Source organism: Euprymna scolopes, chromosome 15 (genome assembly GCF_053919585.1).
Source record: "Euprymna scolopes isolate OS-2025 chromosome 15, ASM5391958v1, whole genome shotgun sequence".
Taxonomy (NCBI): domain Eukaryota; kingdom Metazoa; phylum Mollusca; class Cephalopoda; order Sepiida; family Sepiolidae; genus Euprymna; species Euprymna scolopes.
In genome coordinates, this window is record NC_136496.1 from 112,006,262 (window position 1) to 112,022,798 (window position 16,537).

At 30.7% G+C, this 16,537-nt stretch overlaps 1 protein-coding gene across 50 annotated transcripts in view; it reads right to left on the reverse strand.

The window, feature by feature from the left end:
- LOC145294072 (uncharacterized) overlaps positions 1-16,537 on the reverse strand; it is a 616,260-nt gene that overhangs the window by 47,875 nt on the left and 551,848 nt on the right. For all 50 annotated transcript variants that reach the window (XM_080141108.1, XM_080141084.1, XM_080141083.1 and 47 more), the window contains one exon: positions 8,483-9,010. In XM_080141108.1, the coding sequence (XP_079997234.1) occupies positions 8,483-9,010 (528 nt within the window). The remainder of the gene's footprint in view (positions 1-8,482; positions 9,011-16,537) is intronic.

Sequence of the window (16,537 nt, forward strand, 5' to 3'; positions counted from 1 at the left end):
GTTAGAATAATTCTTATCGTGTGTACGATATTCGGATTTGTAAACGTTTCTGAATAGAATAAAGAAATATAATCAAATAAAACTGGAGAAACTAAGAGTTGAATAATATTTCTTTAAAATAAAGTTCTCAATGAAAATCAAAATATTTTCCAAGTGCAAATTGGGTATAAGGGAAGCAAGAGAGAAAAAAAAAATGGTGATAAATTGAAATATAAGCAAAAAGGTGTTCTTAGCAATAATTTGTAAAAATTCACAGGCAAATTTTTCCAACAAATTAAAATTCAGACATATGAATGCATCGAAATTTGTTTCATTTCAAGATGGCTGACATTAAACAGACATTTTGTTTTTGTTTTTTGAAAAATGTCACTAATTGTATGCTCGTATTTAATTATTTGAGGAAGTTGGATTAAAAAGTGAATGGGAAATAAAAACCCAAGTATTTTTAGAACTATATTAATTTCATGTTATATCAAAGTTAACTTTTTTTTCCTATGATACAAACATACAAGATTTTACATAAAAGTAATAAAAGGAAATAAAAATAAGATTAATAGATCCAGAATGATAATTTATGAACAGGAAAAGAAATTTCTTCAGTAATGTTTGATAAGACTCGGCTAATGGGAAGTTTTTTTAATCCAAAAATTTCCCTCAAAACAATTGATTATTTTTTTTTTCTTTTTTGAGATTACATTTTTGCAAATCTCCTATTAAAGGTAAAATAAATTTAAATATTTTATACTGGGTTTGACATAAGCCAGTTGTACTAACTGCCAGAGCCACTAAAATCCATATCTATCTTATTTAAATTTATTTTTAGTAAGCGATAAGAAGCAAGAACAAACCAAAGGTAAAAATTTATCTTAAAAAAAAATTCTTAATATAAATATAATAAATTATTAAAAAGGGTGAAGTAAAGAATTCCCATTAAGAAAGCTTAAGAATTTTAAGGAAATCTTAGGAGCATTCTAGAATGTTCAGCCTTCAAATAAGCCAATCGTAGCACAGAAGCAAAAAGCCCAGTTAGGAAAAAAAAAAAAGAAAAAGAAAAAAAAAGAAAGAAATTTAAAGAAAAATGAAAAGAAAAATAATGCATGCAGATTATTGTCTAAGCAACTTCCTGAAAGAGACAAAAAAAGAAAATAAGTGTAAAAATTCCTAGTGTATTAAAAAAAAAAAAACAAACATTGATATTGCAAATATAAAGCACACACAAAGAAAAAAAACACTTCACTTAGGCCAGATAACCACTTTTACTAGCTAAAACTTAAAAAAAATTATATCAGAAAAGAAGAAATATTAAATTAAAAAAGAGCAAAATACATACATATATATAAGTAAATAAATATATGTATGCATATAAGGTACGTAAACACACGTACACGTATATAAATATAATATATAAAATGCTTATAAGGCAAAGAATATATGAAATCATGCTTCATTGGTTCCGCAGCTACCTGGTTGAAAATCTACATCTTCAACTTGAGCTACTTCAGAGCTGGAAGAGCTTAGTTTCTCAGCCTTCTCCTCGTCGGCAGCCATTGCTTCCTTGCTGACAACAATCTGCTCACCAGAAGGGAGATCTGATACAAATAGAAAGGTCCATATTGACTAGCAGTACTGATGAGACAAGAAAATAAAAAGAAGCCACAGAAGACACGTTAAACGGGAGTAAGACTAGGCTCATCTGCCATACTTTTAAGCAAACAAAAAAAGACAGCGAAAAGAAAATAGGAAGGATTGAACGAAATTAGACATTTTATACCCCTTAGCAACCCTTTAAAATACTTAAAGAAAAAAAAAAAGGCTGAAATTTGGAGGATCTACGTCTAAATACCTATGGTTGAAGTTAGACCACAGAGATATTTGAATTTTCACAAAGGATTTCCATCATATTAAACTAAATATACCCCACATTATCCACACTTATGCTGAGCAGTTGTTTTCTAAAGTTTATGACAATTGGTTAATTAGTTTTGGAGTTTATCTCAGAAAATATAAGCATATGCACATATCTAACTTTACTTTATTTAGATTATAGAAAAGGTGTCTAATAACAAATGTTATTTTGCTTGTTTAACCCCAAAACTTTTCCTAGATCCAAATTATTTTTAAGATTTTATTTTAATTTGTCAAATCTTACAAATATATCTATATGTGAATTAATTTATTTAAAAGTATCTCTCTCTCATTTATTATATACCACTTGGTTCTTTGTATATACATTTATTATTATTATTATTATTATTATTATTATTATTATTATTATAATACCATTAGGGACACTCATCAGTGTATAAAAAACAAAATAACAAAAGTCACATTCACCTATAGATAGTCGCTTTCACTGATAGTCTGATGCATTCACAAATTTGGAAGTTTTTTTTTTTTTTTTTAAGCCTATCGTCACATTCTCTATGATCTATTGTCAAGAGACAATTGATACCTCCTGTTAGGGTAGCTGCATATATAATTGTGAGGTAAGGGTTGTGCAATCAGCAATCACATATCTCCTGAATCAGCACTGCTTTAATCCAGTGACAAGAAGTGCTAGATGATTAGAGAGAAGCAGAGAGCATGTAGAGCACCTGGAATTCCCGAATGGTCACCCATTTTAGTACTGACCAGGCTCAATGTTGCTTAACTCGTGATCTAAACGGAACCGATGTGTCACCATGATTATGCCATATATTGAGCATCACATTCTACATGCCAGATAATAATCATCCACATAAATAGTTTATATATATATATATATATATATATATATATATATATATATATATGGGGGGGGGAATGAAAAAGGATCAAACCAAATTATATGTTCATCAACATTTTGTCTTCATTTCAAAACTTCGTCAGGATGAATAATGTGAAAAAATAAAATACCAGTACAATATTTGAAGATCTACTTGTGTTTGTGGCGTGAAAAGCATATTTTCAAATATTGTACTGGTATTATATTTTCTTCAAATTATTCATTCTGAGGAAGTCTTGAAATAAGGACAAAACGTTGAACATATAATTTGGTTTGTTCCTTTTTTATCTCTTCATCATATTATATATATAATTGAAAAAACAATTGTCAGCCTGAATTCTTGAATTCTTGAATTATTCAAACTGGTATACCCCATCTTGGTTGTGATAATCTTATTGCTTAGAACAGACACTTGAAACATGAGGTAGCCAAATGTTAAAAAGACAAGATTATTTTCTGGTGTCTGTTCAACTCAACCCCAATTTCTATTCCAAAATAATGATATTTATTTCCTTCCCACGGCAGAATAATGTGACACAAGATCAGAATAGTGGGATTTGAAGAGCCAACAGAAGAAAAGCATTCTGACCTGCAAAAAATGCCTAGAAAAACCTATCAGCATTCCCCAATAGTGAAGTCTCAGGCGATTAGCAATAAACTAACCCTATCTCAAAGCCTGGAAGAACTGAACAGTACACAGGATCATACATCTCAGCCAACATAGAAGTCATCTCAAGGATGGTTTAGACTCTGAGGCCTGGGGGTAAACTCCAAGATTTACAATTTCATATACCGTAAAGAACAGTTTTTGTTTGAAACATGTTAAGAACAATGGAAATAAATCCTTCTTGATCCTTCATTCCTATTTTGTGTAATAGGTTAAGGCTATTATTATCATCATCTATGCAATAATACACTAAGGCTCTTATTATTATTATTATTATCGTCTATGTAATAATATGCTATTATTATTATTATTATTATTATTATTAAAAATAAAATAAAATAAAAGCTAACCGTATTTTAAAAACTAAGATAAAAAGGGGACATAGTTTAATTTAAAGATTAGAATAAAAACAATGTAATATTTATTTGTTTAACTGAAGACAAAGATAACATTGAAATAATTTAGAAAGAGAACTGAAGTTTAAATTCCAAGTTTATAAACTGCCATAAAAAAAAAAGGTATAAAAATGTTTTAGTAGAATCAAATTATCAAAATAACAGAATCAGAACATTGTATACACAAAAAAAAAAGAAAAAAGAAAAGAGCAGCTGAACGAAATAAATGGCTAAAAATGTGAATATTTGTAACGTTGGATAACAATAAAAAACTGAATCGGAAAAAGATCAAGGAAAATGGATAACATCAAATGGGAATGAAAGTAATGGTGGCTTTGATCAAAATTTTATAATCATAAAACAACTTCTAAAAAAAATTGTTTCTTGAGATTTTAAAGAGATGCATATATATGAAGAATTTTTGTGATGCAAAATTTAGTTTTTAAAAAGTTACAAAATCTTTTTGAAGAAATAACTCATACCTTTTTTTTTTTTTAAATACTTAATCAACTAAAATTTAAAAAATTAACTGTTTTTTGTTCTTGGAAAAAATATATTTTATAAGTATTAAACTAAATGATACAATTTGTAATGTTATGTGTGTCATGTTTTGTAAAATCAAAATATGTGGAATTGCAAGAATTATCTTTTCTTTACTAAAATTATACAGTTATGAATAGGGACTGTGTACACCATGTTTGAGTTCTATTAGAGCCACAGCATCACTTTTTATGAAGAATGTTAGAAACCTTCATGTGGTTCCGTCTGTGATTATGTGATTCTAAAAACTGGTGAAACTATTGCCAATAGCTAAATAAAGCCGATTCATATATCTCCCAGTGAATTAATGCACCCTCAGATACCAACCTGGAAATTTTCTATGACGGCACGGTACATACAGCGCCTAGCCTTCCCAAATGGTCACCCGTCTGGTACTGGCCAAGGTCACTGGTAGAGATGCTCCCCAATTTTCATTAAGACATGCATCTAGAAGAAGGCAAACTGATGTAAAAACCTGCAGTCTGCTCTGTTTTGTGACAGTCATTTGCATCGAAAAAGATTAGCAGTAGTACCAAAAAGTGTGGTTGGTCTATTATCTCTGCTATTCAATGAAACATACATGCACATTATATATATATATATATATATAAAGGTTTTTTGGTTTATTTTAAAATCACTAGCTTTCACTAATCATCAGCAGCATTTGCAAAGCAAAAGAAGGGAGATAACTAATTGCTTTCACTTTATGCACATAAAAGTGACGATTATTTGAAGACTTGTTTAGAATTACACTTAGTTACAAAAAAAAAATACAGAAAATTTTTTATGATGTACGTACTTATCACAGAACAGAAAATGTCATATTCCAAAAATTACATTAATTGATCAAGTAGTTGTTTTTTACACTAAAGAAAATAAAAATTTACAATTTGTTAATAATTTTAATACATAACTATTCACTATAAGGCTGATTTTGGTCTCGATACTTCAAATTGTCCCCCCTTACTTATCATGGCCAATTAAAATACTCCCAGTCGTAAAATTTGATTTTCTTAGTTAAAAACAAAAATACTTGATCAATTTATGTGATTTTTGGAATATGACATCTTTGTTCTGTGACAAGTGCATACATCATAAAAAGATTTTCTGTAATTTTGTTTGTTTTTAAATAACTGTAATTCTAAACAAGTACCATTAATTTAGATTAACAAATAGATATTTTGAATGGATGATATGAAAACATTAATTATCACTTTTTTTATGTTTGTTTTACAGCATATCAACCCATTTGGAGTTATATAATGCTGAAAAAAAAAAATGACCTATTGGAAACTATTGTATGCGATTACTTGAACAGTAGTTTTTATTTTTATTTATAGCTAGAGGGAAGAATTGTGAGTTCATACCTTTTCCCCCAATGGTATTATTGCAATAGATCCAATAGGATTTAAATCTCAAAGTCTGCAACAGTATCTACTAAGCTAATCAGCTTCTCATAAAATGGGCCCTGTCAGTGGGGCATTAGAATACACCGACTGCCCCCCCCTGCAAAGGGTAAAAGTCCCTCAATGGGGGTGCTGGATATGACCTTAAACTATATCCAGTGGTGAGGCCCCAGCTTGTGGGCTTTGGGGAGTGTGGAGCCACCCTTTAATTACCATTGCTCCCAGGTCCACTCTGACCCGGATTGGTAGTACCTGTTAAGGTCCCAACTATGGGTTAAATAGAAACCAACTTGAAAACAACAAATATATTCTATTAAAAAAATTTTTCTTCAAAATCTTTGGATTCGGCATTAAATAACCCGGAAAGGGTTGATAAGCCGTAAAACAAAAACAACCAACCTCATAAAATGTTTGGAAACATTTTATCATCGTCAGTCCAAACAAATCAAATAAATTATATCTACAACTAACAAAAAGTATAGACACAATCTATTTGATCTATTTCAACTATTTAATACATCACAAGAACAATACAAGAAGTTCCAAGGTTAATGAGATCCATTGTTTTTCAGTTGTAGTTTGATGCAAGTTGGAGCCGTCATGTACAATAGATATCTAGCGTCAGTCATTTGTTTGTATGAATCTGTATGTGCAAATATTTCTACGCTTAAATAAAATAGCACTAACCCTCTTAGCGTGCCTGTTGCAAAATTGCAGGAGTCTATCATCGCTAATAGCAAAACTAGTTTTATTTGCAATATAAGACATAACAGCAGAAATATACAAAATAAATTCAACAATTGACTAATATGTGCATAGGAAAGTGACGATTTTCCATAAGTGGATGGCCAACCTCATTATAGATTCAATATGGCCGCTATCACAATATGCAAATTAATATAAATTTTACAATTTATTTTGATAGTTGCACTTATATCCTACAAATCTGATATACATTGTTTGGGCAAACAATGAAAGTCTTACTGAGTAATTTTAATGATAATAATAGGTGTAATTTTTCTAACTTTTAAAGATTTTCTAAATCACAGTTTTAAGGAATTTGAAAATTTTCTCTAACACTCTTTGAAACATATTCATTTCAACAAATTTACCATTGGATTACGTTTTCATTATGGACTATAACTTTTCATACTTTTTAAATCAGGTTTTCACTTTTTCATTGTTCACAAAATTGCAAATCGGATTTACCATTAGATCTTATTTGTTCATTATGGATGCTTCTTTCTTTTTTACCCCTAAGAATAAAGCATAGTATCTGTTCTGATACCTTTCATCTTTTGTCCTCAGAGCAATGATTAAATTAAATTTTTCTCCCAATTCAGAGAATTTCTGTTTCTACCCATATTAAATATTATTCTCCCAATCCAGAGAATTTCTGATTCTACCCATATTAAAAACCCCCCAAAAAAACAAAGAAAAAACATTATGTGTAACTCTGCCCTTATGGGAAGGCAAGTAAATAGGGACCTTATAGTTTGCTTGATGGCAGTAAGATCATACTTTATAACTGAAAATTCTGTGACTAGTTTACTTCGGTCACGTGTGGTCTAAATGTTCTAGTGAACATAAACGATACCAATAATTATTAGAGAACTGGTGACAATCCCCAGAAAACATGACAAGTGGACACTGAAAACCGAGTGGAAGGGGGGGGATAGAGAACGCTGTAAGTGACAACACTTCTGTTTGCTGGACTAGTTACACGAATCTTAGGAAATAAAGGAGTCTTGCTGTCACTTAAGCAGCAATTCCAACTGAAATGAATGTATTTAATAAAAATAACTCAAACTAGTCTTTATAATGTGTGTGTGTATGCATATGTGTGTGTGTTTGTATATGCATGTGTGTGTGTGTATGCATGTGTGTGTGTGTATGTGTGTGAGTGAGTGAGAGAAAGAGATGGAATAGATGGAGGAGGATAGAGAGATGGAAGAGAGAGATGATGAAAGATGGAAGAGAGAGAGAGTGAGTGTAATGATTTAATAGTTATTATGAGTCATTGTCATCAATTTGAGTTTGTAAAATCTAAGTCGTTTGTAAGTCAAATCTCCATAACTTTGTTACTTCCTGTATTGTCCGTTTGTTTACCTCATCATTCAAGCCTTAATAATGTATGGACAACTAATGAAAATGACTAATAATGAATTGTTCGATGATGCAGGTCTTGACCAAAAAAAAACAATAGGCATTCAACTGTATTGAATCAAGCAGGCCATTAAATGCTTGGAAGGATAGGTGCAAGCAATGGGGAGAAAAAATTAATAACAGCATTAAACAGTGGATGTGTGGGGAGGGGAGGTCATTTGAAGAAATGCAGTTTTGGAACTGTCTGAATACAAAGCGGTACCTTTCTCTTGATAAATTGGTGACATAACCCAGTTGGACGATTTCCCAGGAGTGGAATATGTCCGATTGCGGCACCGAGTTTGGTCCCAGTCTGGGTCCCAAGAGTAGGTTCGCTCCCAAGTTTCAACATGAGGTGGATCTTGCGCCTGGCCTAAGGGGTCATCACAGCCTAAGGTATCAAGTCCAGACTCGACGGTTATGTGTACTGGACTCTGGTCAGATTGGAATCTAACTGACTTTTTTGATCGTTTTGACACTTTACCACCGGCCGACTGTTCCTTTTTAACCAAGGAAGAGCTGGACAGACTGGAGCTGGCTGTCATGGTCTGCTGATTAAACTCACCTTCTTTAGGTTTTTCTGGGTAAGCGCTAATCTCTGCTAGCGTGTGTTCTTCCGTTGGCCTCTCACCAATTTCCTCCTGATAAAGTTGTTCAAAGCTTGAAGAACGACCTGTCGGCTGAAGATGCATCTCGAGTTGTTTCGTGTCGAAACGATCTCCGATGTCAAGCTCACTTGCATTCATGGACAATCTGTTGACATCAGGCGCCAACTGGACGCCATCATAAACATTTTCATAACTGGACATCATGCGTTGAAAATCCTCTTCTGTGAGTGACTGCTCTTCCGAAAGCACTTCCTGATTTGTAAGCTGTTGAGATTGCAGAGAGGCAACTTGTTCTCCAAAATCGGAACTGCTAATACTCGAATAGGTGTTGTTATCTCGAGACTGTGATGATGACATCTGGGCTGGCTCGGTGGAAGCGGAATCTTCCTCCAGCATTAAGGGTTCAGTGTCAGTAACAGGTTTGCTTTCGGCACGTGTGGTCTGTTGCAAATGCTCTTCGACAGTCTCTTCAGATCTGTCAACACCTACACAAAAATTAAAGTGATTAAGTACTATCTAAAGGAATGAAGGTTTACTTTTTTAAAATTTTTATTTGTGTGTGTATGTGAGTGTAGTTTTAAGTTTCGGTAACAATAACAAAAATTGCTGTAAAATATTTATAAGAAAATCCCTGCATTATTTTTTTGTGTTTTTTTTCTTTAGGAGCGAACTTGGTTCTCAATAAGTACAGTTTAATTTTATAGCAAAACTAAATTTGATCAGTGTTGGTTTTTATATATTCTTATGTTATGTTAAAGTTAGTATTGGTTTGCTTGATTAAAATCGCAAACTAAGGAAAATAAACTAGTACTTATTTAGAATTTAACCTATTTTATAAACAAAAATACAGAAAGAGGAAGAAAACTGATGTACGCACCCATCACAAAATGAAGAGGTCATATTCTAAAAATCACATAAATTGATCCAATAATTGTTTTATTAACATAGTGTTTTGATCTGCCATGTTTTTTATGATGGCAGAGAGAACTTAATTCGAACTACCGGCATTAAAAATCAACCTTGTAATGGCAACAATTTCCTATTAAAAATCACTAAAAACATAGAATATGATTCTCTATATATAAAAAAAATTAGTTGATCAATTTACGTGATTTTTGGAATATGACATCTTTGTTTTTTTACGGGTATGTACATCATTTTGCAATTTAGGTTTAATTTTAAGCACCAATGTTCCTAATTTCTGAATTCCAATTTGAGAAAACTTTCCTGCAACTTTTCACAATTTATATTGTAGCAGATTTTTTTTAATCTGTAAATAAATAAAACAATCTAATTTCATCCAAAAATATTTTCATTCAACGTCGGGGTGTGAGTTCCACTTTCAAGTGCACCTGATGTGTATTTTATTTTATTTTCATTCAATTTAAGAAAGATTTATTGTTAGTTTGAATTCAGCAAGATCTGTTTCATTTAGAAATTAAAGTTTTGACATTGTCTCCCTTGATAATTAGAAAGAACAAGAAAAAAAAAAGATAACTGCTATTTTATTCCTAGAAGTTATCTTGTTAGAAGAAACAAAAAATATTTAGCACGTGACACTGTTGCTCTGTTACAAATGGAGTGACCTCTATTCTGAACCTCTGCTGAAATTTGATTTTAAAATAAAATTAAATTATATCAAGTAAATTATCTATTATATGGTCATAATTAAGTAAACTATGTTCATATTTCCATCTCATCTTTTCATACGAATACCAGAAAAATGGATATTCTAGTGGAATCAAGCCTTATATAATTATAGATTGCATTAACACATACAATCTCAGTGCAACTCAAAATTCATCTAATGTTGAGTATCCAATTTGAGAGCTTTGGAGACTTAAAAGTTATAATTACTTCCAGACTTCCAAATATCCCCAAGTAGCAGTACATGTCAATATCCCTTCTATGAATTAATCAGAACTTCTGTGCATGGCACTAAACGGCTTCAGATACCCTTGAGCACAGTGTTCGCTCCTAACTTAACTAACTTGAAATCCATCTTTTTTTTTTTTTTTTCCCTGACTACCCTGCTTCAAAACTATCATACATTCCCTATACTATACAAGTTTGGATATCAAAACGGACTCCAATATTAGGGCTCGGATTTGGGAGCTTTAGAAAGTGCAGAGTCACCCTTTAATTTCTGTTATTACTATCTTCACTTAAAATAGAAGAGCATCAATGCTACTTGCTAAACATTTACTTTTTATTGAGCAGGTTCTAAAAATTTTCAAAGTATGTTTTCATAACTGGCTTTTATTATTCATCCAACAAATATTAGATAGGCACACAGATACACATGTAATATATTTAGAAGAGTCTGGATATATACTTATTATTGGCTAGTTTCTAAACAAAACCATTTCATCAGAATCTATTGGTTAGCTTATCTTCACATAAACTGGTTTACATGCCTGTATCTAAATTTACTTCCCTACTTTTCACCAGCTAAAAAACAAATATTTTTTTTACTACTACTACTGCAAAGAAAAAAAAATTTGCTGTGTCTGAGGGAAATTTTGGGAAATATATAAAATTCTGGAACTCCCAGGAAAAAAAAAAAAAAAAGAAAAAGTAATTTTCCACTTTGAACCCAGTTTTTCAAACTCACCGACCTGTTCATCAACTTACTGTTTAATTTACAAGTTATAACACTTACCTTTTTTAACTATCAAAAGTATTACATAACATATAGAAATAATTAATAACATCTAACCATTAGCTTGACTACAGACGTTTACTAAATAACATCACTATTCAAATACAGACAACAGCAAATAAAAAACACAAACTGTATGTTTTACAAATAAATACGAAATGGACTCAAATTTGCATAAATAAACATTGCTACATATATAAAATCTCTTATAAAATAATGTGGAATTAAAATGTCTGGAAAAATGGAACATTCTAGAAATGCTTACATATAAAAAATGTAATGATCTCCATCCGTTTTTACTACTTTACAAAAGCGCCATGAAAGAAACTAATAAAATATTTATATTTTATATCTGTATCTTCTTTGCAGTGTTAATGTTTAGATGGATCAAGGATACATATTTTTCTGGAACCATTTACTTAATGGAATGAGGATAAAATAAAGGATATGTTATAAATTGAAATGCTATGGAAACAAAATCAAAATATATAACAAAATGAAAAAAAAAAAAAATTAGACACAAAAGAAAGAAAACAAAAAAGATTCACTGGTTTCATTCGAATCTATGAATGTAAAAGTGAATTTTTCTGAAGACGTTTGTACATCCAAACAAAACCAATGAATATCTCGTTTGTTTCATTTCATACTTAATTTGCTTTTTCCATTTTGTCTCACACTGGATTTAATCTTCTTATCAATTTGTTCAAGCTGGGGGTGGGGAATCCTACCGGATGTCAAACATTACTCCTGTTAATCCTGATATTCTAACAGAGATCTTTTTAAGATTCTGACCGTCCCTTTAAGCGCAATTGTTTAAATTGCTCTTGCACTTGGTTCACCAGGTATATTTGCCAGGTAGTTTTTAAAATTCTTTTTCATGAGTTTAGTTGCTCCTATAATTACTGGAATGATAGAGATCTTCCTAAGATTCCAATTTCTTTTCATGTCGTACATAATACGTTGGTATTTTGTTATATTTTACCTCTCAACTCTGTTTAACCAAGCATCATTGGGGACACTGACTTCTACAAATAGAATGTATTCTTATATGATATTTGGATTATGATTGTGAAATCCATAAAATAAATAATGGTGCTTCTTTATGGCCATCATGAGAAAAGTGGATTAAAACTTTTTAATTTATTCAATTTTGAAAATCAGTACTCAAAAACTCTTAGAAATTCTGAATATTTCAATAGTTTTTCATGCTAATTCTGACATATTTTTTTTTTTTTTTTTTTTTTTTTTTTTACAAAGGCATCACCACATTATCAAGGCCCAGAGGCCACTCAAGGATAAGGGTTAAAGAGTGTACAGTAGAAATTGGTCAATATAGTAATCATTAGTAATGAAAATTTGGTAAATTTAATAACTTATATGGAACGGCTCATCAAGAACTTATTTACTTTAGACTTGAACACAACCATATTGTAGTCAGCCGGAAAGCAGGAAAACGGAAGACAATTCCACAGGCGTGCAGTTCTAAGAAAGAAGCTTTGTTCATGGAATCTACGTTTAGGTTTAGCCACAGATAAAGAGTGGGGGAAATTATTGATAGTGTTTACAGCTAGACGAGTGTTTCTTGTGAAAGTTTGGCGAGGGGGGACCAAAGATTGAAGCTCAGTTGAACACTTTCCATGAAAATAACGATACATCAGAGACAAACTCGCAACATCTCTTCTGTGAGATAGAGGTTGCAAGGAGGAGAAAAGGACATCTCCTACGAGGCTACGAAGTCTATTTTGAACTCTATCAAGGCAGGACAAGTCCTTTCTAGCAGCTCCTGCCCAGATGTGGCAACAGTATTCCATCCTTGGACGTACCTGGCTCTTATATAGGTAGAGAATAGCATCAGCAGTGAGATATCTACTGGATCGATAGAAAGATCCCACCATTTTTCCAGCGGCCTTGGCAACAGATTTGATATACGTGTTCCATTTAAGATCAGGAGTAATGGTCAAGCCCAGAAGCTTGTCAAAACTTGAGGCCTCCTGAAGACGAGAGCCATTCATTTCAATTGATGACAAATGTGGATTAGAATGTTGATGATGTAAAGAGAGAAGCTTGGTTTTAGATGCATTAAAAGTAACCAGCCACTCCTTTCCCCATTGTACTACGTGCTCAAGATCAGAGGAGAGAGAATTGGAGAGAACTTGCTCGTTTACTGTCTTAGATGTGGTACCATAAATGGTAGTGTCGTCAGCATAAATGTCTACAAATGATGTAAGGATATGATTTGGAAGATCATTAATGTAGATCAGGATATATTAGAACATTAACAATAATTGATTAAAAAAAAAAGCAATTACAAAATTGCCTATAAATAAAATAAACTAAACTAAAAGAGAACATATAATTTTCAGCCAATGAGAAATACTAAAAATAATTTTAACAAAAATATTTGCTTAAAAAAATCAGTTTAAAACTTTGTCGCAAATTATGGCATATTCTAAAAATGTATGACTTGAACTATACAATACTCATACTAAGAAATTTTGGGTTATTTAAGAAATAATGAGCTTTTTTCCCCCCATTATTGTAAAAAAAGTTTGTTAAAAAGCACAACAACATCAGGATTTCAAAAAAAGATGTTCAATTCCAAGTAATTTAAATAAGAGATTTGGTACGTGCAATGATTATTTCTTTGATCTATTTTAATAAAACAAATTACAAACTAATAATAATGCAGGAAAGGATACAAATCTAATGAACTTTGAAAGTAAGAAACTTACTTGCTCATATATATAAGAAATAACATAATATGAAATGAATTCTAAATAGTTAAATTTAAATTTGTATGAGAAAATCCTGTTTAGAGATAACTATACAAATTCTAAATTGTCGGGAAATAAAACTCAAGAATTGAAATGAAAAACATTACAGACTTTGATAAGAAATTTGTTTTTGTTATATATAAACATATTTTTGGATTTAGACAAAACAAAGAGCTAAGTAATAAAATAAGTGAAAATACAGAAGTATTGAAAAGAAAAAAAAGATTCTTACTATGAAGATAAATTAACACATTGTTTCAAAGATGTGACCGAGAGCAGTCACAAAGTGCTAAATTAAGAATTTACTAAAATATACTCCAATGCATGATCATTAAAATTATTGGCACTTCCTAAGAGATAATAACCGAATTCATTAGTGTCTTATTTACAGCAAATCTATGATTGTTACTAAAAAAAAAATGGATGTAACAGAAACCAACATTTTTAAACAAGACTTTTTTTTAAAAGTTACTTTTCCTAAAAAATGTTATTCACAAATGTATTATAATAGAATTAAAATGCAGAATAGTTACAAAAAGAAAAAAATATGGTTAAAAGAATCACACACAGAAAAGGGCATTTTTTTTTAAATTTCTGCTAACATTGTTATATGGTTAACATGTGACATAATGTATAAGAACAGAGTAAAAATGCAACATAAATGTCGTCATAGAAAATGACCGATTATATTTTATCCTCAAACAAACTATCAAGATTAATAAGAATTTATAGTCAACTGACATAAGATCAACACTACAAGCAGAATATAAAAACACACAAAACATCCAAATAAGGTTTTAGTTTCAGTACAAAACAGAAATAATGTTCAAACCAATAAAAACAAAAAACTGGTTCATGTCATGCAAAAAATTTTTTCAAATTGTGTCAAAATTGTATGAACACTTATTTGTTTTTGTTTAAATATAAAGTCAAAATGCTTTAAATTACTTATACTTAAAAAAGAAAATCGTGTGATTATATGTATATATATATATATATATATATATATATAGTAAACACAAATCATATGATTGTGTGTGTGCGAATATATATATATCACATATATATAACTGTGCTATTTGTGGGAAAGAACTCCAGCAAAGTGCTCGATTATATAGAATAACAGCATAATATTTATTTTACAAAAGATCAGAAACATATTGGTACCGCCCGTTTCAAATCCAATACAGAAGCACCAGTTTATATTTGAGAAATATTAGACTTCAGTCTCTGTTTTTTATTTCAAAGAGAATCCAATATTTCTCGATCATAAATTGGTCCCCCTGTATTGGATTTATCTTAAAAAACAAAGGCCAAGAAGAGTTCAATATTTCTCGACCATAAACTGGACTAGCTGTATTGGATTTGAAACTAGCAGTACCAATATGTTTCTGATCTTCTGTAAAATTTTTAAAATAAATATACATATATTTTAAGTAAAAAAAAATACATATCCATTTACATACATTCCAAGAATTCAACATAAACAGCTTTGTGTACGATCATTTTTGAGGATTTTTATAGATATCAAGTCTCCTGAATAGTAAGGAGGAATATATATATATATATATATATATATATATATATATATGCTTCGTCAATATTCATACTTGCTATTTATCTAGATATATTACTAAAATACTCATAAATCATAAATGTTTGAGTAATTTAATTGTTCATATGTAAATTGTGATTATCATTAAAAAAAAAAAAAATACATCCATCACTGAATTTTTATTATAGAGAAGAGGATTTCTTTCTCAATTCATTTTAGGTGGCAGAATAAATCTGAGGTGGTTGTCTGACTTGTTATTTGCTTTTTCCTCCTCACCACTTGAAATGAGTTTGTCTGGTGACTAGAAAATGGCACGCTTTACTCACTAACTTTTCATGGACCCTGGATGAAAGCATTTCAAGTTTTGAGCAGGAAAAGCAAATAACAACTCATGACTTAACTCTCTGCCCGAAATGAATTCGGAAAGAAATCATCCACTGTATCATAAAAAGTCAACAGGAGGTGGGGAATGTATTCTTTTTCTTTAGGTTATCAGAAATGATAATTTATATATGAAAATTTAAATCACTGGCATAATTCTATGATCTTATATAAATATGTTAGTATATTTAGTAATAGATAAATAGCTACTATGAACACTGGCAAAGTATAACATTTTTCCAGCTACTTTTCATGGAAGGTGTTCACTAGTAATGGTCATTATGGAACATGGAATCTGTTTATAATCTTATATAATATTAGCTGTATCGACCTATTATTATATGGGATACAATGAAGTCATTTTATTTTTATTTCTGTTTGCTAACTTTTTAAACTTATACAGAAAAAGAAATAAAATTTTAGTTGCAAGGGAGACAACTTTGTTATATTTTTCAATTAAAAATAAAAATCATTCCTCTTGCTAATTTAGATTTTTCAGTCACACGTTGTACCATATAATCAGTTATATAAATGACAGCTGCCTGTATGTTTATAGTAATTTTGGTGGTCAACTGAGCTAACTGTTGGGGTGGGGGTCAGTTTTTCAGCCATTTTACATACTAATTTAAAAAGAAAATGC